We start from the raw sequence: 24,723 nt of genomic DNA, 5'->3' as shown, positions 1-24,723 counted from the left end.
ATATTTTTTTTAAATTGAATATAATTATATATTTAACTTACTCATTAAAAGTTAGTTTGTTTAAAGTGAATGCCTAATATTTCATTTATTGAAAGACAATTCACTATCAGAACAAAATATATCACAAAAGTAACAAACATATCAAATGAAATTATTACTATGTGCATATCTTACACAATAGTTTTTTGTTTGTTTTAACCATCAAGGAAAAAGATAGATAGACTAAAAATCACTAACAACAAAACTATAACACTTTTTTAAAGTACAAATGTATTATTATATATAATAAATAAATTATATGCATCCTGTTGATTTATACGTTATATTACTTGATAATTCATTTTGCCCGTGTGAAATTGTTTGTTCTTCTATGTGTATGTTTACTAGGTTTATATGTCACAAAAATATTGCTAAAGTAATGTATATAGTGATAATTAAATCTGTGTTGTCTCAAAGTACCATGGAGCTGTTTTCATTTTGCATTTTTGTTGTGCAAGGCTTGACACCATTAGGAGGAGATAATTCGATGTTTTCACCGATTCCACCAGGTGTATGGTGATGTACGGCAGTTGTTACATTTTTTATACAAGTGTTTGTAGACATCCTGTGGATCTACCTAATGCATGGAGTTGTCTTATGATCACTACCATGGCCAAAAACGAGATGGAGATTTTGGGAGTTTTTACCATTTCCACCAGTTTTACAGTGAATTATTGCCATTGTTATCATTTATTGCCAAAGTCAATATATGTCATGTAAACCTACCAACTGCATGTAGATGTCCTATGATCATGACCAAGGCCACAGACCGCATGGAGATTTTGGGTGTTTTCACCATTTCCACCAGCTGTATTGTGATGTATGATTGTTTGTCCCATTTGTTGCCGAAGTGTTTATAGATGTCATGTGGACCCACCAACTGCATGGAAATGTCTTATGATCACTACCATGGCCACATACTGCATGGGGATACTTTTACCATTTCCACCAGGTTCTCATTGTTACCACTCGCCAAAGAGTTTGAAGATGTCTGGAGGACCCACCAACCACCAATTGCATGAAGATATGTTGTGCTCACTAACTGACCACAAACTGCATGGAGATATTTGAGTGTTTTTAACATTTGCACCAGCTGTGTTGAGATGTATGGTTGTTTGTTGCCAAAGTGTTTGTAGATGTCATGTGGATCCACCAACTGCTAGGAGATGTAGTATAGATTGTTTTTTGCTTAGCTTTACACACTGGTATGATCAAATGCTTCGAACCTCTCCTGCATTGTTCGGTGTGAAGAAGTCCAATTTTAAAGGTTACTCCTTTATTGCTGTGTTGGCTTTTTAAAATGCGCTGCGAGTTTCTTCAGCTGAACTCGGCAATGTGGAATGGGGGTGAGCACAGCTTCTATTTGCTTTGCAATTCGCATGCCCTTGAATCAATTCAAGTTCAATTCCGGGTGAGATCCGCTTGCTTCACTCTGTCAAGGGTGAACTTCTGGTTTTTTGGAGGCAGGCTTGCGACTACAGATATGAGCTGACAGAAGCATTTAATTTTTGATTTTATTACTGCAGTAATACATTTTTTTAATCTAAATGCACACAGAATTTTCATTGTTTTAACATGGTGACCTACCTAATGCAGATGGATTTTTCGATCCATTGTCTATTCACTGTTATGTTATTCTTTTCTCTATTGTATTTTGGTTTATACTTTAATATAACAGTTTTTCATTCATTCATGGGAGTATTTAAGTGTTTTTACTACTGTCGCTTTTTTAAATGTTTTAAAATGTCCAGTGACACCACGCTGCCACCAATTTGTTTGAAGGATGTTTGGGTACATGCTATTATTTATAGGGGAATCTTCTTGAGGAGTGGTATGCTGGATATTTAAGGAGAGAAGTAGACTTCTCAAAATGGGATGTTACCCTCTCCAATAGATCATCACAAGATTTAAACTTTAAATTCGCCATTTAATTCAGTTTTGTAGGTAAACGTCACCTATTAAATTTCCTGGGTTTTTATCATATTATTTTTAAAAAAATCTAAATTGAAGTAAATGTAAAATTGAATCAAAGCGTTGATGATGATTTATGTTAGTTGTAAAGATTTTTTTTTGGCAGATTTATATTTTTATTAAACGACATAGTTCTGCTAGTTGACAAGGCGCTTATGTTTACCGATAATGTGCGTTCATGTTGGTCACTGATATTCATGAAACAACGTTGGCCTGGTAGACCATTTTTTCTATCTTTTTTTACCCTATATCGACACTGACGGGCTGTTTCAGTCCCGGTCGGTCTTTTCCTTTTAAAACGGGTCGGGGGAAGACGTCGAGAGAAAGTCCTTTGTGGTCGTCCGACTTATTACACAACTATTACCGATTTATTTCAGCCGTTATGATATCGGGAAATACTTTTTATGCCGGTAAAGAGGTCCTGGCTGCACTCAATATCGTAGAGAATCGGCCGATTTCACGCCATGACTCTCTGATCTAGAGTTTTATTAAAATGAGTCAAGGGTGTTCGCGCCCAGATCAGATCGATCAAGGCAACATCAGGCTCCAGATATTTCCTTCCTTCCTATTAATAAACTTTCATGTATAGAAGAAAAAGAAGAAACTATACAATAAAGCTTATACATGACTAATATGTTGTACTATTACATTTAATTAGATTTCGTGGTCCGCTTGACCAAATGAATTCTTTTCAATTAATTAATATTTAATTAAGGTTTTGGTTGAGATAAAAAAATCAGTGTCACAAGCGGGATTCGAACCCACGACCTTCGGCTAAATACGCCGAATGGATCTAAGTCACGATAGCTCAAGTGGTAGAGTAGCAGCGTATTTAGCCGAAGGTCGTAGGTTCGAATCCCGCTTGTGAAACTGACTTTTTTATCTTAACCAAAATCTTAATTAAATATTAATTAATTGAAAAGAATATTGTACTATATTATTAATTTCCAACTGTAAAATTTTCTTTTTAAATATAGCTGTCCTATATAATGTTGATGCATTTGAGATGCAAGAAGGTAGGAAGTTAGTTCAACTATGTTTATTTATTACAATTAATTAAGGTTTTTAGTTGAGATAAAAAAGTCAATGGCACGAGCGGGATTCGAACCCACGATCTTCGGCTTGAGATGGGAAGTTGGGTGTCCGAGTGGATCGAGGTCACGAGAGCTCAAGTGGTAGAGCAGCGGCGTATCAAGCCGAAAATCGTGGGTTCGAATCCCGCTCGTGCCATTGACTTTTTTATCTCAACTAAAAACCTTAATTAATTCTAATATATTAATTGGTCAAGCGGACCACGAAATTAGTGAATTTAATAATTTATACATTTGTCACTCTAAAATTATTTCTGTATAGGAAAAGGCTATGCTTGCAATGTAAACGTAAAGCTTCACAAATAAAATAAAGTTAAAATCAGTTGGAACTAAACGCTTCATCGATTTCAACCTTTAATTGTCTTACTACTTTCATAAAAACAGTTCATCTAAGTAAAGTCTCGGTTATAAGCAGGGAAAGGCAAGGCACAGATCCAGCGATGGATAGAAGCTGTCGTATTCTTGCTGGGTTTCGCTGAGGACTCGATACCTCTCCTAAAGATTTATTATTAAGATTATTACCAAACCATAAACATAGTTCGGTCGTTTTCAATCATCGTAGTAGGCTTATTTTTTGCAATTTGGTCTGTTAGACGCGTTTTCTCATTTTGTCATCTTCACTGATGGATTTGTTTAATACAACTTCGCCTAAACGGAAGTATCGGTACCCTGCCTCTCCCCGCTTATAACCCTTACACACGACAGAAGATGGCGGAAGGTGCAGGAAAGACCAAAACAGCGAGGATAAGCAAACAACGACTGAAAAATTGAAAGTTCATCACGCCTCAGAACTCTACACGAAATATTACAATAAAAATATATTGTTTACCGTAATTGTTTTCTTACAAAACATAACATAGTTTGTTTTGAATAATCAGCGATGCATTAATACCGACGAAAATTGAACGGCTATATCTGTTTATTTTTCGTTTTATCATCCCGACGATTCAAATTCGGTTTAATAAAATCCTAATGTTAGCAAGATAGATCAATTGTTTTATTTTATCTTATTGATAAGATATTGATAAAATTTCTATAAATTGTGATAGTCAGAGAGATCTTATTGGTTCTGTGAGACGCGGCATTTCGCCAAACTTTAATGGTTGATCAGGGTTATAAGCGGGGTGGGGCAATGCATCGAATTCTTCTGTTCGTGCGAATGTCGTCTTTTGTCCAATGTGATTAAAATTAATTTTGTCTTAAAGATAAACCCAATGACTTTTATTGCTCGATCTGCCGCTGCCTGCCTTTCCTGCTTAAAACTCTTAAAAAAACCCTAAAACCCGTAAAGATGGATCAACTGTATGATTTAAACATTGACAACATATTGATGACACAATGGTAAAATATTCATATATTGTGAATATTGGTGTTCTGTAGGTGATCAACTTGTCTTCATCATCCTGGTTTTATGAGATGAGTTGGGGCATTTCATCAAACCATAGAGTTGGTTAAGGTTATAAGCAGGGTGGGTCAAGGTTCCGAATTCATTCCGTTCGTGCGAATGTTGCCTTTGTACAATGAGATGCAACTTCAGGAGATTTTTCTTGTTCTGAAGCAAATCACACTAGAATAAGACAACACTCGTCGATTTGTCGGTGCTGGTGCTTTGTCTTTCCCTGCTTATAACCCTGACGATACCTAGAAAGATCCCTTTTTTAATTTACACGTATTGATAAGACAGTGGGAAATTTTCACAGATTGTGAACACGTGATGTTTTGAGAAGTGAACATGTTTCGATATTGGTACTGCCTGTCAAGGGCGTTTCGGCTTTTCGCCTAATCTTAGTAGTTGCGCAGGGATATAAGCAGGGTGGGGCAAGGAACCGATTTCTTTCGTTCATGCGAATGTTATCTTTATCCTTTACAATCGATCTTTAGGAGAGTTATCGAGTCCTCAGCGAAACCCAACAAGAATACGACAGATCTTCTATCCATCGCTGGATCTGTGCCTTGCCTTTCCCTGCTTATAACCGAGACTTTACTTAGATGAATTGTTTTTATGAAAGTAATAAGACAATTAAAGGTTGAAATCGATGAAGCGTTTAGTTCGAACTGATTTTAACTTTATTTTATTTGGGAAGCTTTACGTTTACATTGCAAGCATAACCTTTCCTATACAGAAATAATTTTAGAGTGACAAATGTATAAATTATTAAATTCACTAATTTCGTGGTCCGCTTGACCAATTAATATGTTACAATTAATTAAGGCTTTTAGTTGAGATAAAAAAGTCAAGGGTGGAAATCCCCAAAAAGGAGGGAAAACTCAAAAGGTGGGGTTGAGATGGGAAGTTGGTGTCCGAGTGGATCGAGGTAGCTCAAGTGGTAGAGCAGCAGCGCATCTAGCCGAAGGTCGTGGGTTCGAATCTCGCTCGTGCCATTGACTTTTTTATCTCAACTAAAAACCTTAATTAACTGTATAAATTATATTAAATTAATATTATCATTTACATATAATGAAAGTATACTAGTACTAGTATACTAACATGAGGATGTACTCTGTTTTCTATGGCTTCATTGATATTCAACCTTCGATGGTAAAGTCCATCCAAAAAGTACACCGAATCTCGAAAAAAATCATAAGACGTTGGTTAAAATTTTCATAGATAGTGAAAATCTTGTTGTGAGATGGCCTCTATGGTTCTGTCGGATAGTCACGATTCGGCATTTCGCCAAATCTTAGTCGTTGGTCGGGGATATAAGCAGGATGTGGCAAAAAATCGATTTTTTCCGTTCGTTCTAATTTTGTCTTTGTCTAATGCTTTCGATCCTTAGAAGAGCTGTCTTGTCAGACGACCCCAAAGAGAAGTAAACTACTCTCGTCGATGGATGGATCTGTAGGTGCAATGCCTCTCCCCGCTTATTACCCTGACACCTTCTAAAGATGGCGGCTGAAAGTTCAAATCTGACAGGATCAAAAGACAAAATGATCTGGAAAGATGAAGCTTCAGCACAAGTTCATCACCCCGAAAACCCCAACAATAAAAATACCTCGTTTGCAATAATTGTTTTATAAACATCAACAAATCCTATTGTTATAAAACAAAACAGTTTTTGTTTTGGACAAGTTTTCCGAAAATGTTATTTTTGAAGTATATAACGAACTGGCACGACCTCGTTCATTTCAACTTTGATTCAATAGGCCCATTCAGTGATATATATTTATTGTTTGGTTTGTAAAATTACCCTTGACGAATGGAGGCTAAAAAAAAGACGATTGAGTACGAACCGTACTCTCCAGGAAAGTTGATGAGAGGAGAATCGAATCTTGACTTCAATCTCCTTCCCACGATCACGGTGTGGCTAATCGTTTATTTTTTGACAACTTTTCTTATATAACGTTTTTTTAATTGTTTCTAGCAATGTTTTAATTTAAAAACAATATACAAACATTAAATGCTAGGGGCAATATAAATTTAAAATTTGTCTTAACTATTGTCAACATTATCATATACGATATTAAATTTCTTGCCAAATTATTTTTTCATTAGTTCATATATTTAACGAAAAAAAATGAAAAGGCTGGATCTAGCACCAGAAACTTGTTATTTATTGCTGAGGCCATCGTGTCATCTATGAAATTGCAGCTGTTGGCAACCGTTTTTAAGTGCTTGTCAGGTATTTGCATTTTATGAAATATAGTGTTGAGGTCTGCGAGATGACTAACCTACAGCCTAATTGATGGTTTTGACTGTCGTACGCATCAAAGACGACTCGAAGATAAATCAGATAATTATGTGCCGTAGGCGAAATTTAAATAAAAGGAGGAGTGGTGCATTGTCTTAGCCTGCTTATAACCCTGACCTACCTGACGGTCAAGCTGCAAGTTTATCACCAGCGAGGCTGTACGATGCAATTGATATATTTTCAATTTTTTTTAAACGCGGACAATTTTTCAACCTTCTGGCCAGGTTAGACTTGGTTTTTTAACACTCAATACAACTTTATTTTACTAACGCCATTCAATAATTTACATTTAAACAGTTCAAAATGTTCTTATTACTAAATATCCGTACGATGCTTTCTTATTTCTACGGTCAAAAGAATGTTGTATATGTCTCAGCTCCGTGGTTCACCGCATTCTGACAACTGTCTCCACTAATAATAGGTCGAAAACGGTTTCAACCGCACCAAAACAACGCCATTATGTTATAACTTTTGGTCTTATCAATTTTATGTAGTTTACATTTAATTTGCCGAAAACAATGATGTTATACAATTAAACAGTGAACGCGCATATTATAATTAAGTTTTTTTTTCTGCAGTTATGATTCATTATCGAATTGGTACTTTCTTCTGGTACAGTCTTTCTTCTTCTTTCCTCTATTCGGTTGTCGATGGTCAATTATTTTGAGATTGAAGGCATCGATTGAGGTTCAAATTTTCAAGTTGCATGGTCACAATTTGTCAGCCGAAAAGAGCACAAACTGGCAAATGACAAGATGTTACAAGGAAAAGGTACATTTTCTAAAAGAAAACCTTACACAAGTAAGCTATTGGTTGAAAGACACTTTTGCTTTGAGCTTTATAGTTAGCTTGAACAATTAAAGTTTAAAAAAGCAAAATATCCAATTTTATTCAACTCTTGTTCATAGTTTGGGTTTTATGTTTGGTTAAATTCACATTAAGTACAAGCGTCAGCGACTCGCCTCGCCCTTTTTATAACCCCGACGTCGCGCCATGTTTGTAATGGAAGTAACTTTAAACACTAAAAACAAAACCTTTTTGTTATGTACATACAATCTACACCTACAAACCTTATAAAACGATCCATTGTCGGAGGCGTTTAATACAAAAACACTCAACGATCTGCGCGTCCCTAGACCTGGGGATCGACTGCATTTGTCACATAATGAAAACGTGACCTATTTATGAATATGCAAAAGAAAAAAAAATGCCTTGTGCGGTCTAGGAAAAAATAGCCCCCGTTCAATCGGAACGGCTCGGACAAACAAAACAGACGTGAGACGATCTCATCGGTAACGATAAATCCAGGACGACAATGCCGTTAGTGACGCTTCCGTTACTTGCTTAATAAAGACCTTTTGGTCTTTTTTTTGGTCGTTTGTGTACTCCTCCAAAATGGTTTAATTTAAAGAACTGTATCATATAAAAGCAATTAAAACTTTTTGACGTTTTAAAAACATACATAAAACCTAATTAAAACATATCAAATAAATTAAAATGTCGGTCTAACCACTTAACCGTGATAATAGTTAATAAATAGACAAGTTTCATGACTTTTTAACTATTACTGCATTTATCACATACTGGGTTTGTAAGCAGTTGGAAACAAGAGTCGGTGCCATGAATCACCCTGCTTATAACCCAGACCTAACACTGAAGATGGCGAAATGCCGAAACGCGTCTCACAGACCAACGAACCGATCCAAAATCCAAATATTTGCATTTTGAATTAAAATTAGAAGTTGGTGCCAAGCATTCGCCAGCTTATTACGCCCCAATCAGTGAAGTTGGGGAAAGCAGATGGTCTGGGAAGATTCAACTAAACTAACCATTGTAAAATCCATCTTCGAGGAAAATGACATTTCTGATTGTGTTATTAACGAAGGAAGAATTTGCATTTGGAATAAATTTAAGGGATCGGTGACAGCATTGTCATCATCATCATCTGACCGTGTGTTATTTGACATAAGCAAAATCTCATAAATGCAAAGTAGGTCTCTCGTCACACCCTGCTTATAATTCTGACCAACCAGGGACGATGGCAAGCTGCAGCCTCTGGATGGTCGGGGAGATCTGTAACTGAAATTGTAAAACTTAACTTTTAGCAAAAAGACTAATATTTCTGTTTGTGTGTTCTTTGACCAAGACGAAATTCTCATAAATGCAAATAGAACCCGTACCTCACCTGCTTATAACCCTGATCTACTACTAAAGATGGCGACATGCCGAAACGCACTTTACAGATAGAGCCGGAATACTAGACGACAGATTCATCACCTTTTACGACACCAGATCTTGCTTTTTTAAGAAATAATTTGCAATTGAAGTAAGTATTAAATGTTTTGACATAGTGCCATGAATCCTGACCATTCAGTGAATAAGACAACATTCAAATCTTATTTGGTCCGGGACAATCAAACTAAACTCATAATTGTAAAATATTAGCAAATGCCTAATGTTTCTGTATGTGTGTTTTTGACCCAGAAGAAATTCGCAAAAATGAAAAGTAGAGTCCTCGCCTCACCCTGTTTATAACCCTGACAAACCAATTAAGAAGTCCTTGAGCAAAAAGGCAAATATCTTTTACCTGGGTTATTTGTCACAGGAAATTTTCATAAATGCAGTCTAGTAGTCAATGCCTTACCCTGCTTATAACCCTGATCAACCATCAAAGATGGTTCATCGCCTCTGACGACACCTTGATCTTGCTTTTTCTAAAAAATAATTTGCAATTGAAGTAAGTGTTAAAGTTTTTTTTTTGACATAGAATGGGCACATCCAAAACTTAATTTTATTAAAAAAGCGTGTTTACAATAAAATATCAAATTTATCCGAGAAAGCGTTGCACTATCGGCCGCAAAAGTTTAAAACAGCGTAATCTATTCTTTCTTTCCAGAAGTCGCAGAAGCGACAAGCGGTCAATTTGGACACGTAACTGTTCTCAGTCCTCTCTGGTTGACAAAATCCTATCATTTCCGGGTGCAGCCCAATGGAAAAGGCTTCTTTAAAAAGGTGAATTGCACGTTACACTAATGGGTTTTTGACTTCACCAACTAATTAATTACCAAGGACGAATATAACGGTCCCCCTTAACAACAGATTTAGGATTTCAGAAAACAGGATTAAAAGCTTCATTATTCTAACTTATTTAATTGATTTATTGCAACAGGAATCGGACATCTCAATTGGATAAGGAAAATATATTGAGTAAAGGCGTGGGAGAAGAATGAAAACTTAGTCGACTGGTTTATGGCGAGAAGACACCTCGTACCAGCAAGAAATCATGATCGTAATCATAATTCTTGCAGATTGCCACCAATATTTCTAAACCGAGGGTGAACAGGTCCATCTCAGTGTTTTATTTGTTCACAAATGGGTTAAGTTAAAAGTTAAATGTTCAGTCGTATTTATTTATATCTTGAAACAAAGGCTGTTGAGGCATCGATCAATTAGGTATTCTGAATCGTGCTTGTCTAGTACGTTGAACGGATGGAGGTCGGACAATGAAATGTACTAATGATGAATGCGAGTGAAAAATTATCGTCTGAGCAACGACCTCCGAGCAAAATCTTTAGCACATTTGAGTACATGATCAAGATGAACAAAAATAATTGAAAGTGTTCAATTTTTTAATGTTTATAAATTTCTTTTCTCAATCTGTCTTCAAATCTTGATGAAAATAGTTTAATCCTTTACTATTGAATAGTTTTACCGTTAGCGTTCAGCCTGCAAAAGGGGTAACGTGATATGATCATATTGAGGGTGTCAACAAACTCTCTAAAAATTATATTTGTCAAGGTTAATGTTAATTTAAATTAATTAAGGTTTTTAGTTGAGATAAAAAAGTCAATGTCACGAGCGGGATTCGAACCCATGATCTTCGGCTAGATACGCCGTTGCTCTACCACTTGAGCTACCTCGATCCACTCGGACACCAACTTCCCATCTCAACCCCACCTTTTGAATTTTCCCTCCTTTTTGCCATTTTTCAAATGTCGTGTAATCGGATTGGATTCTCGACGACAAATGAAATGGCCACGGAGAGCTTTAGTAATTAATTGAAATATATTAGTTGGTTAAGCGGACCACGAAATTAGTGAAGTTAATGTTAATGGTTACATACACAAAATGTACAGGCGAGATGGACGTAGGGACCTGGAAGGATGTCGGATTCACAGTCTTCAAATGGATTGTCAACCTGCAGCAGTTGATAGACCGAGATCAGTCACCTCTACTGGGGCAAAAAGAGCATAGTCAAGTTTTGACAGTTATGAGGTCTATTTCAAACAACTGGAACTGTATGAGGTTTTGATGAGGCGATTCTTATCTTTGGTAAATAGGGAGAACGTTCCAACCACTACATAACAAAACAAAAACTTGCAGAAATGGATAAAATCTACAGCAACAACCCCAGTCCTGAGCTTACTCCTTGAAACGACTACTTTTTATGAGCTTGCTCTTTGAAGTGACCACCTTTTATGAGTTCCATCAATCCAATCTATTCGTACATTTAAAGAAAATAAATATGAAAATGAGTATAAGACCTGTTCGTTCAAAATTGTCAGACTTGACCTTGATCCTTCAGGCTACTATGCCTTCCGTGTAAGGACCTCTTCTTTAAGCGAAAGAAAGAATACACTTAAAAGAAGAAAAGACTGTAATAGAAGACTTTTCATTTCAGAAACTGAAAAGTGGCACCGCCAGGGAAAAGTACGTTTACCATATCAACTTGACGCTGCTCGTTCAGAAGCCTTTTCCGAAATGTCCCACTTACTTAACACGAAAACGTTTGAAACATTACATGAAACATAAATCAGAATAAAAATTGAAATTGGGTTTTCAAGAAAAAACAAAAAAACACCTGGAAAGAATTGAACTTCCTACCACACCCACCTCATTAATGACCTTCCTCCTTCAGGCTACTATCTCTTTCGAGCAATACCCACTCCTGAAAACCGTTTTGTACGTTTACAGAATTAAAAAAGTAGAATAGAAACAAGTTCCTAACAAAATACAGGCGTGACACTAGGAAGGAATTGAGATACTACCCCTTCAGTCCTGACCTCCCTGCTTCAGGCTACCACTCAACTTTGGCACATTTTCTTAAGTTAAAAATGTTTATTACTATGAAAAATTGCAGGAGTCTATTTTCTGAACTAAAATCGAAGTGGTGGAACTTGGATGGAATTGAACTTCTACCACTCCCACCCGAATCTTGACCGTGCTCCTTCAGGAACTGCTCATTTGAACATTGGCGCACTTTCGTGTATTTCAAATGTTTTATAGTATGAAAAAAGGAGTATTGTAGTAGAATACTTTCTGAAACCAATCCAAGTGTTGGTACCGCCAGGGAATTAATCTATGACCACACTCAACCCATTTCTGACCTTGCCCCAAACTGCTTCTTCAGGCTATTCCTTGCACTACTCACTACCTTAAGAGAAAAAGGTTACCCAACTTAAAATGTATTAAAAGAATTTTCCGTTTAATATCCAACAGGTGGTTTGGTCAAGGAACTAAGCTTCCAACTTACCCGCCAACCGAGGAATATATAAATTTTACCATCAAAAAGCAAGAATCCTAGGAATTGACCCTTTTCCACACTTTTTTCAGTCCAGACCTATTCAGAGCATTGCCCTGAAATAAAATTCTTTTTCTCTCTAAATCCAAAAAGTGGTACCACCAGGTGTCAAACGTCTGTCATGTCCAACATCTGACCTTGCTTCTTTAGACCGAAGTGTTTAAAGATCATGTTTGAATGACTTCCACCATCATAAGATGAAAAAGTAACATAACATAAAAACAAAAAAATTAAAAACTGGATTAAAATACTTTTTACTTTAATATCTCATAATTCGCACAGCCAAGAAATTGTGCTTCGTCGTCACCCGCAACCCGACCTCGCTCCTTCAGACTACCATCTATTCCGAGCATTGCCCACTGATGAGTACGTTGTATACGTTCAGACAAGAAAAAATTTAAACATGAGACATTTTTTCATCAATATTCAAAGAGCGGAACTGCCAAGAGAATATAACAGCAGGCCTTTTGATGGCAATTAATCACCAAACAATTATAAACACATCTTACTCAATAATAAATAATGTGATAATAACAGTAATTATGGAGGGTAAATAACGATGGGACATAAAATTACCAACACATTTTACCTAAGCCGTACATCACTATTTTTAGCGAATAAATATATTTACGGGTATAAATTGCATTCCTGAAGTTAATTTCAGCAAAAAATTGTTTATTTTACATAAATTTATATGTTTAAGTATGAACTTTGTAAGCATAGCATTGTCAAAATCGTTCAGCCAAAACGTTGAACTTAAGATTATATGACAAGAAAATCGATGATCGTAAGTATAGTATGTTCAAATTTATTTAGAATTTGGAAATTGCGTCTTTTACATAATTGGTGTGAACCGATAAAGTAGTATGAATATTTAAATCATCCCAAGCCTTATTTTAAGTCATTTATGTTGCATACGGTTGCCAACAAAACGGACACTCTTGCGTGAAATCATAATTAACTTCGTGAAATTATATAGCCAAACCAAATTCAATAAAAAGGAACACACTCACACACACACACACAAAATGAACAGAATTCGTGATAAGATAATTGGTATAAAATTATAAGTGCTATAAAATCTCGAAGCCCGTTATGGAATGGAGATTTGCATAAAAGCCGGGCTCGCGCATCTACACCTCTCGACAAGATAATTTGTAACAATTGCATTATAACAAACTAGGCAGAAAATAGTATAGATTAAAAAAACATATTTAAACAAACATAAAAAAGAATAATAAATCTTTTTTGGATGCTTATCAACAATTACAACAGTAAAGGTTTTTTTATATTTTTTATTTACTTTTATTATTATTTTACTTGTACCCAACACATTTTCGTACATGCCAATGCTGGCAATCAATGTGAGGGATTTAGGGGCAAGGAGGTCTCGAGGGCATCGTCGATTAAGGATGGATCCAGAGGTTGGTGGGAAACTTTTGGAATCGGGAACGGATCAGTTCGTTCACAAAAGGAATGTTGAGGTCGTTGTGGATAGTGAGGTTAGTGTCGTTGTAAGGACTTTTATCGATTCCACTCTGTATGTCCGAAGTGGTCGCAGTAAAATCGGGTTAACCTTATACTGTTGAGTTTTGACGGTCAAATCAGATTTCGGTCTTGGGAGACTTCGTAGTTGTCCAAGTCTTCTGTTAAGTTGTTGCAGCTTAAGCAAACACGCAAGTGTGGGCGTTTCACTTCATTCTAGGTAAAGTCCTTCGATTCTCTTTGCTTTTGATTGTTTTTTCAATGTGAATGTACACTGTGTACATTGTTCTTCATTTGATCTTGTCCTCAATTTATTGCACTTGTCTTCGACAAGCGCAACGTATTTTGGATGCTGGAGGTATCTTGGATAGGATTCGATCTAGACGAGAAAATCGCGGTACCTTCCGCTTAGGTGGTAATGATGGCATTCAGGTAGGGCAGTAATAGAAATTATATAAAGGATGGGACCAAAAATGTTCTCTGGTTTGTATTGATCTGATTTGCGGGAACTTACGTTGTTCTGAAGCAGCAGTAGGTTAGAGAGGATTTCGCGATAAGATAATGAGAAAGGGAAAGAAACGTTTGAGTTTACAAAAACATGTGGGTGATGACCTTAAAATTCAGTTCTACGTCTACTGCATCCAAGCACTACCCTTTGTTCCCTAGATCAGAGGAGATTGATGTACAGTGAATGTAAAACCGTTCAACATGAACGTACACTGAGTACATTTTTCTTAATTTAATCTTGTCCTCCAATTTATGCTGCTTCTAAGCCAACATCCTGGCTGTCTGGGCCTTCCCACATCGTTTCCCACTTAACCATGACTTGCAATACCTTAACTGGCGGTCTGGGTTGCTTTCCTCTTCACGACGGTCGTTAGCACACACTGATCTTCGATAAGCTCAAGTTGTTCATGGATGTTGGACGTTACTTGGATAGGTTTCGAGTCTTTTTACGGCCTTACGAGTTTTGCATATGCCAAGGAACTTTATGATATGTATAAGCGATGCGTATTTCTTAGAGGGGGGAATGTGTGATAAAAGGGATGAAGGTCTGTCTGTGAGCCGAGAGTCTATCTCACTAACCACACGGCTATCTCGGTCCCCGAGGACAAAAATGCGGTAGCGCCGATAATGATATCAGGGTGTATAAGGTACAAAGGATGGTACCAAAAATGCTCCCTTGTGGGTCGCCGGCTTCTAACTGTCTGACTTCCGAGAACTCGGTGCCGCACCTCACTCTGAAGCAGCAGTCGGTTGGAAAAGACATCACGAAAACATAATAAGGAATGGGTAGTTAGCGTTTAAGTTTGTAAAGCATGCCTGGGTGCCCAAACCATATCAAAAGCTACATACATCTAAGAACGGACCCAAGCAATACTCTTTATTCTTTAGAGTCAAAGAGATGGTGTCGACAATTCTGAAACCTTGTTGGATCGTGTAATGATGGTGACAGAAGCCGAAGAAATGGTTTTATGATTATCTGGAAAAAAGTAAAATAATACTTTTTATACAGGAGAGCTTAACGGTGTCACGGGCAAGGGGTCAAACTACTTTACAATATATTTTTCATACTACTGTCGATTAAAAAGCCAAGGGCTCTGCCGGGACTCGATCCCAGAACCGCTAGCGTGGCAAATACGAGTCGAACCCCCATCCTCTCGGCCATCGCGGTCCCATTCAACAATATGTGTATTCATTCAAGCCACCCTGTGTTCGAATCTCGGCATAGCACAAGAAATTTTAATTGTGAATAATATGGAGAAAATATTGTAACCCGGTTGGACCCTTTGTCTGCGACACCTAACGGGTAGTTGAACCCTAAATATAAAAATTGCTTCCATAAAACTTTCCAGAGATGCTATTATGAAAATCCACGATATGATAATCCATATATAATTATAAATGCTGTAAACTGTTTTTATGTCTTGAAGATTTGCATAAACGATGGCCCCTCGCAACTGCATCCACCGACAAGATAATTCGTTAGATTTACATAATAAAATTTGATCAGCATTGACCCTCCCTTATCCGCCCATTCTTAATGTTGGGCTATTAATCCTTGTTAGAGTTTTATATTCTTTGTTTTGTTTTGTTGCTTATGACGAACGCAGTGAGGGACGTTGGGAAGATTTAAGCTTTTTAAAGCCAAACTCCAAGCCATTTTTATAAACTTTGCGTGTTTATCAAGAACTTCAAAATTGGTTCTTTAAAATTGAGCCTATTGTAATTAAAAAATATATCGATAGTCAGATTAAATTTCGTGCTAAAACCATCGTCGGAGGATTTAGATTCAGTTAATTATGCTAAATGAGAATTTCATCGCTGTTTCAGGTCGGCCGTCACGTTTTCACGGCGAACATAATAAATCACACATGACAAGAAACCGTTCCTAAATTGGATCTTATTCAAAATATTTACAGAAATTTACACACATTTACATAGGGGTGCCAGTTTATACTACAGCCTCCTGTTTCAGAATTTAATTTTTAAATAGAGCGAATCAACAAAACAAAACAAAAGTTAATTTAAGGGTAAAAAATACCTGTACACAAATCCAAGCGTCCCAATTTATCGAACTGCTAAGTTCATACCGTTCAAAGAAATTCTCTATAAGGCGTTTTATGTGGTGTACAACGTAATCCATGTCTGTGTTAATGTGCGTCTCGAATGCGGGTGTAGCTGGGTGATGAGGTCACTAGCCTTATAAAACTTATCCAAACTTATTTTGCGTAATTTGTAGCGAGGGGTTGTTCGAACCTGATGTCAAACCCCATGAGGGGCAAGAATACACGAGCATTGGTCTAATCACTACATTACAGAGGATAAGTTTATTTACTGGAATCAGTTTAGAGTCTGTACACAGTTAGGGAAACGACACGAATTGCAGCTTTGCCTTTATTCACTCTAATCCTTGGGTGGCGAAAATTATTATTAGTATTAGCTCAAGTAACAGACCAAGGTATTATCTGGCCCCCCGACACGCCGATACAACAAAGGCCTGGGCTTCGTAAAGAAGATAACCTCCGTTTTCGTCAGATTTATTTTAATCCTCCATTTTTTACCTGCCAATATGGCCTTTGTAAGTCTGCTGGCTATTGTATCCACTCTCCAGGTCATCAGAGTACTCTTCAATCAGATCTCGGCATTGTATTGAAAAATATGAGAAAAAGAACAGGTCCTATTATAGATCCCTGTGAGATAACACATGCGTCAGAACTTTGAGACGGGGTTGAGATGAGAAAGATTCGAAATTTCCTGTTATATAATGAGTGAATGATTTTAATGAGGTATGGAGGTGGAAAGCTGTGATCTATCAGCCTGTTTATCACTCCAGCATGGCAAACTGTTCCAAATGCCTTCTATATGTCCATTAAAACCAAGAGAAACGCCCTGCTTACGTCATCAACAGCTAGAGTCCTGACCGGAACCCAAACTGCCCATACTGGATAATCTGGTGGATATCCAAATGGCGATTGACCCCAGCTAATAGTATTCTTTCGAATACATTAGTTAGCGTGCTAATCAGTATTTTTACAGGCTTCAGAATCAGAAACACTAGTAGTTTTCCTAAGAAGTAACCAAGTGTGAGACATTTGTTGAACAGATTAGTGAGGAATAATATCGTCTTTCGAGATAAATACTTTAGCAGTATGTTTTGGATATTGTCTAGGCCTGGTAATTTCTTATTTTTTCTTGAATTGATTTCTTTAATTTTTTTGGAAGTAATGAGGTAACAGTCCATAACATCAACATGTGATAATGGCAGTTTCTGAGGAAGAGACTTACTGTCGTTCTATTTTCTTTTGGTGACAAGAGAACCCATAGAATCATTTTGTCTTTGGACCTGTTCCATGTTGGCCATATGGTCAGATTTGTCTTTATCAGAGCAGGCACGCACATTGGATTCTATCGGAGAACAGGTTGTTTTAAAATAGTTTGCAAGTTTCCAGGATGAAGTTTTTGAGATCTAACTTAGACAGCTAACAGTTCTACGGTGATACTTTGTGATACGGCATGCATGGACTTATAAATTAACTATATCTTGCAGCCGATTAAGGCGACACCTATGAACCTATGGGTGAATTTGTCTTGAACCACAAAAAATTGTAATATTTTTTTAGCTTGGTTTCAAAATTTACCTTATTTTGTAGAAAAATTATAGAGTGTGCCTCAGGCCCAGTGCAACCTCAACATTTCAAATACATCCCTGCACATAATTTTGAAGGATTTTTCTGAAAACAATGATACAATCGGATTTTAAATTAGTCAAAAAATGGTAAAGTTTATGGCAAAAAGAAACCGGCAGCGTAATTTCGACGAGGAGCTGAATATTTTACTGTATGTTCGCGAAATCAGAATTGTTGGAAGGGTTTTAGGTTTTTCAAAAAATAAAATTTGAGATATACTCCGGGTCTACAATTGTAAGCCGTATCGCTCTGATCTTGCCCAGGGACTTTGGGACTGATTAAGACAAGTGTCTAAAGTTCCTTGCACAAATTTCGATTTGGGAGGCTGAAGAAAACTTTCTTCCCATACATCCTATGGGCTGATGAATCCAGCTTCACTTCTAATGGCGTACTAAACCGTGGGAATTTTCGTACGTGAGCAGAGGAAATTGCGTGAATTTCGTACCACGTCATCAGGTGGTTCACAGCACTAACGTTTGGTGTGAACTTTTCGTAAATAAATTCATTGGTGCTTATTTCTAATAAAAAATAATTTAAATGGTGTTCAGTTCAGTTTGGGGGAGGTTTTACCATCACTATTGGATGATGTACCTCTGCAACAACGACAATGAATGATTCCCCAGCTTGATGGATGCCCCGCACACGATACTTTGCAGGTGAGACGTCATTTGGATCGCCACTTCCGGGATAGATGGATGAGACCTCATGATCTTTTGGTCACCTCGTCACCCGATTTAACTCCACTTGACTATTTTCTGTGGGGCAATTTAAAAAGCAGTGTCTATGCCAATCACAACCCAGCAACCTCAGTTGAAGAACTGCGACAAAGAATAGAAAATGCTTGTCAATCCATCTCCTTTGACTCTATCGCTTTGAGCAGCGGTGGAGAGTGGACAAAAAGAGAAAATCTTTGCGAAAACTGATTGCACTATTGTTTTTAGCGTAAAAAATCTTTTACCATGACGTGTCGGGATGTATAGGGTCGTATTTGAAATTTTGAAGTTGAACTGAGTCTGAGGTACCTGTATAATTTTTCTCCAAAAAAGGGGAAAAATCTGAAACTAGTCTAAAAAATATTAAATACGTATTTTTATATTTTTTTGATAGCGTCATCGGTTGAAGAGAAATTCAGCCGGGCCATATACAAAAGACACCCTGAAGACGTTTAGTCCTGATTTTATAGCGTATAAATATTTTAATGCTTTCAGGAAGGTTTAAGTTAAGATCTGTAAGTTAACAATGGATTTTATGGAAACAATTTCAATTAGATCTGGGAATCCTTCACATTAATTGTCATCTGAAACTTTACCATTCGGCTGATAATGGAGGTCAATACTTTTATTCAAAAGTATTTAAATTTGAGCCAGTTGGTGTTTTTAAAATTAGTGCGTTGAGGCGATTTGTTAGGAACATGACCTGAAATGAAACTTGATTGTGATTGCTGGCTAGTAAAGGGCGACTTACTGTGAGTCCTAAGTTAGTTGAAATATCTAAAGTACTAAGTTGATAGGGCGCTGGAGGAAAGTATATGGATGATTTACATTTTAGAGAGTTTAAATTTTTGGCATCAGGATTTGTACAATGCAAGAGGTTGGAAAAGGGCAACCGCACCATGTCCATGTCGTCCCTCGATTATTTTTTCTTAAGATCGATTATTTATTCCTTCTTCTTTCATAATTCAAACAAAACAAAGTATAAAGTTTACTTGAAAATACATTAAAAGGAAGTATATCTTTTGTAATTTACTATTAGTTTAACCAAAAACCAAAAGTTCGTAATTATTTGTTTTGGGCCAAGGCGAACCCCTTGTCAGTTGGTACGGTCAGAGAAGCGTAAGGAAATGTTTTTCCCTAAGCCTATCGGTTAATTTAGGGTTCGTCGACTCCTCCGCGGGTTCCCCCAGGCATGTCCGACCCTTAACAAGATGTACTCAAGGTGAAACTGATCATTACTGTCTCGAAAATATGGATCCGGGTGATGACATTTTTTCGCCCTTTTTACCCGCTCGTTCCGTGATGAAATTCCGATCTTCCGATAGGGATGAGAATGCGAGACTTTTTTCCACCAAATGGATTTTTTTGTCTCCTCTAAACCTAGACCTATAAGTCGTATTCTGGCGCCAGTGGCTGCAAATCTGGCCATATCTGGAGCAAATCGCCTCTTATCTTTACAGAAACATGTTCGACGAGTCAATAAGTTATGAGACACATTTTTAACTAAACATTCTGGTTCAGAGTATACTTATTACCTTTGTAAAATAATAAATAAGAAAAATAAAAACTGATACCATGGCATATGTTCAATTACCCGTCGAGTTTCAAGAACTACGAGTACCAAATTCTCTACCTCTTTTACTAGAATATTGTCAAAATCGTCGTACAAAACTGTAGATTATCATCAAAGTCTGATAGTATCAATATTTTTTTTAATGATGTCAGGTGGTAAACTGCCTAATAATGTGAGAAAATGTTGTTTTTCAGTTGTTCGATCTTGGCCGTTGAGGTTAAGCTACCCATTAATATTGAGATTCTCATTATCAATGACCTGCCAAATAATTAAGATTAATAAATAAGAAACGTTGATGTTACGCTGTTAAATCACCTTAAATGTATCTAGTTGTTACAGTTAATTTACCTGATAACAACCTATGGTAAAAAGTTTAAGGTTAAGGTTAAAAGGAGTTGGCCTGATTACGTACTAGCGCACTGCTACCATTATTGGTCTATTGTGCAATATTTTTTATCTAGAGCTTTTCGTTAAGATTAAAGGATTTTACCAGACCCCGAAGCTTTCTTAAGCTTTCCCGTGCGCATGTTTCGGGCCTTGGCTTTTCTACCAGGAGTAGGTATGCTATACTTAATCGCCCCCATACGAACCACAAAAGACAAAATATACATAGAGCATCCCAAGATCTGAGCAGAACTTATTACGTCCCATCATCAATTTAAAACGTCAAAGCACAATCGTTTAAATCTGACTGGCATCGTTCATGCTTAGTATTACTGAATTGGTGGAACAATTGTACGAAATTGGTGACATTAAAACACATCCAAGGAAAGACGAAAAGTGTACAGAAATTGATACGCTTGATTTCCCACAGAAAACTGGGTGGAACAGAATGCTTATTAAGCCCTTTTCTTTTCGTTATTCATAAATGATTTGTTAGATGATTTTCCAAATGGTTTACAGAATACGCCACTTCTTGCCTCTAAGGGAATTTTTTGCCACCTGTGATATTGTTTTTATCGATTGATGGAAACGGTCGTCTTGGTAATTATCAAATATTTATTTATGTATCAAATATATCTAAGTTTAGAGTATGGTATGGTATGGTAATAAGGACACTAGGAAGCAGGGTTTGTGCTCCTCAGGCACTGCAGTTTTCTGGCTTCCTAGTTCCTTAGTTCAGTGCAATAGATTCTATCCTTATACTTAAAAGTATCAGGTCATTGACTTTAGCTGCTGCAATTTTTACCTAAGTCTTTTCCGTACGTTAGGTTAAACCTCCATTGAGCTGTTGCTTCGCATTCGAAGATGATATGAGTGGCTGTTTCCTCCTCCTCATTACATAATCTGCAAATGGGGTTATCGCTGTGTAGATGTTTTCTCAGATACCAGTGACCGGTTAGTAGTCCTACCACTTCTCTGAGTTTGGCCCTCTCCAATTGTAGCAGGGTTTTCGCCAGTCTCGGAGAGGGTTGTTTCATCATACGTTTACTATGTCTAGCACCGCTAGAGTTTATCCATTTTCCTTCTGTTTTGCTTGGAGGATTCTATATTTGTTTTTGTTATCCCAAGGATAGGTACCAGGAGTAGGTAATCTCAGCCTGCAGAGACCTTCACATCACCAAATGACATGTTTTGCTGTTTCTTCTTCTTCCTGGAAAACCTGCACAGGCTTGTTTCTGCTACCCTGAGTCTATATGCTTCCGGAGTTTTCAATGTCCAGTCAACAGTGGTAGTATCATTCTAGTCCTAACAGGAGCCAGGTAGTAGCTCTGCCGTTAGTTTCTGCAATGCTCTTTGATAAACATTGTCGGCTATTAGGGTACATTTCCACTGAACCAATAAGTTATTATATTTTTAATCCATTGCCTGATGGATCTATGTTTTTGGATATTTCATATGCCGCAAAAAGGATCGATTTGGCTAATTTATAAGTCTCTTCTTTGCCCTTGAGCACTTTGCTTTGTACCCAAACAAGGACAATTTTGCCTACAATGTCTGAAAAAGTTTGACGAATTCCCAAACATCTCTGGACTTTACTACCGATAAGGTAGTTGCCTCTAGTGCCACCTGGCTATCCGGGCAGATGGCTGTACTTTTACTGGTAATACCCTGCCTTTTGATTGTAGGTGTTTATCTCAAAGACAGTGGCATAGAGCCTATGGTTTATATGAATTCCTTGGTCTATTTCCGTAATTATTAGCTCCTGACCAGTATTCGGTCGTAGAGCTTATTGCACACTGTATAACTGAACACGATATCTACCTATCGACAGTGCTGTTGTGTTCAATGTGCGATTTTTTACCAATGGGGTTCGACTGCCCAATATTATCGATACATTGATGTACGAACATCAGTGTCAACTTTCCAGGTGATGCAGAATAATATGGAGTTTTCTATGTATCGATAATTTTTTGAACAGTGTGGTAAATTAAATTCTTTGCTGTTGATTTTTAATATTTGACCACTGATATCGATCAGGTAATTGTTTCGTATCATTCTGTTCGGCCTATTTTCTATTTTCACTAGTTACGTCTGACGCCTTTCGGTATATCGCAATCTTCATTGGTTGATCAGTGGTATAAGCAGGGTGAGGCGTATCACCGTCTTCATTTAAGTGAAATTTGCGTTTGTTAAATGAGAACGGTGTACGGGATAGTTGTCCTGTTCACATTTAACACAGGAAGGAATTGCTGTCTTGCACCACCCTGAACTTGCATCCCTGGCTAAGAATGGTGAAATGCCGAAAAATGCCTGACAAAATCAGGTTGATAGAAGAGAGATCCATCGCCTCTCAGAATAATTTCTACACGATTGTCTTTTCAATAAGTTTAAATAACAAAATTCACCTCTATTAATAGTTAAATATTTATTAAAAATATCGGATTAATATTTTTTTAACTTCATTTATTTGTATCTACAACTGTACGTGTATTATATACAACCAGCAGATTGGATTTCTGTGGAATCTTTTTGGAGTGTTATTGTTTTCGTAAAAAGGGGCAGAAACAATTAGTATTAAAACTTTGGATTGAAAACTTTGTACTCTTGGAATATTGGGCGGTTCTATGGAATCTTGGCATCCGTACATCCAAATAGGTTTGAGTAGGTAAGAGTATGTCGACAGTTGTGATTTTAATGGTAATTTTAATTGTCTGTTCCTTTTTTTTTTAAATCGTGTGTGTGGATTCCAAGTTAGTCTTCTATCAAATATAAGTTCTAAATAGTTAACTTTGTCGGATTGAGGAACAGGTTCATTGTACGAAGGTGTCAGGACGGAGTGTAGAGGTGACTTTGTGTGTAAACTTTATGTTGTGACTTTGAGGGCTAAATTTTATTTTCCAAACATTGGTCCATTTGTCAATTGCTAATATGTGGTTTTGTACCATAACTGAACCTTGTGTATATGAGGTATGACTTGTTAATATGGCGGTAAGTGCATTCTCATTTGCGGGCATATCAGAAAAGCTATGTATAACAGCGGAGTGAGTATTGACCCTTGTGGCACACCTGCAAGCACTTCCACCATCTCAGAAGTCTCCGTACCCTGGTTTACTGCGAAAGATCTCTCCTTAAGGTATGATTGTATAATCAGATAGTAGACCTGGGGTAAAAATAATATTAATTTGTATAATAATCCCTCATGCCATATTTTGCCTGAGAAACATCTAGAAACCCTCCAGTCCAGAAACAGTCCAGAATGATGGGTTCGAAAGCCAAATTGATGGTCTGGTAAGATATTGGTTGAAGTAGCAATAGAGATGATTCTTTTGTAAATTAATTTTTGGATAATTTAGAAGGAACAGGTAACAAACTAATAGGACGATAAGATGACAAGGAGCTTACATTTTTATGATATTTTTATGTTTAATATGTAAAAATTAAAATACAGAACGTACAACTTGTAGCACTTGAATTTGTAATGTTATTAGCGTAAATTAAATTCGAGATAGACATCTTTCCACGTTTCCGCTGTTTACATCGTGATAAGGCAGGTCTGGGTGTGTTTTTTCCTTAAAGACGTTTCGAGTGGAAGAACTGCGACAAAATAAATGACGTCTTCCGAATAAGGATGGAATGCGCGAGAGGTCTTTCACTTGTGAGAGAACCGTATCAACAGTTCCGTTTTTAAATTGCACTATCGTGAGTTTAGAAGATCGACGTTGATCACAGGACAATAACCGACGATATAATGAACAACTGAGTCGAATTAAAATGACAACAACGCCCAAATAAAAATTGTTTAAATAAAAGAGTTCATACCTAGAAAAATAAATCTTTTCAGAAAAACTAAGACATAACAAGTAAAGAAAACAATGGACATACTCACAAACATATCACAAACTACGACACAACAAAAGTACATTAAATTCAACAGACAAATGCACCAAAAGAAGGACTGGGTGATCCAACTTCGTCCATACACGCAGAAGCGTTTTTACAAAATTTTG

The 24,723-nt window shown here is 36.9% G+C and overlaps 2 protein-coding genes across 2 annotated transcripts in view; one reads left to right on the top strand and one right to left on the bottom strand.

Moving 5' to 3' along the window:
* Positions 1 to 24,723, bottom strand: part of LOC106668507 (serine protease nudel-like) — a 49,549-nt gene that overhangs the window by 6,032 nt on the left and 18,794 nt on the right. The window lies entirely within an intron of this gene.
* LOC106668509 overlaps positions 9,694 to 24,723 on the top strand; it is a 39,624-nt gene continuing 24,594 nt past the window's right edge. The window contains exon 1 of the mRNA XM_014397347.2: positions 9,694 to 9,802. Coding sequence (XP_014252833.1) covers positions 9,780 to 9,802 — 23 coding nt within the window. The 5' untranslated portion in view covers positions 9,694 to 9,779. The remainder of the gene's footprint in view (positions 9,803 to 24,723) is intronic.

Source organism: Cimex lectularius, unplaced genomic scaffold (genome assembly GCF_000648675.2).
Source record: "Cimex lectularius strain Harlan isolate CLEC.00 unplaced genomic scaffold, Clec_2.1 scaffold36, whole genome shotgun sequence".
In the NCBI taxonomy this organism is placed as follows: Eukaryota; Metazoa; Arthropoda; class Insecta; order Hemiptera; family Cimicidae; genus Cimex; species Cimex lectularius.
Note: the sequence above shows the minus strand (reverse complement) of the source record. Positions and strands in the feature narration are given on the sequence as shown.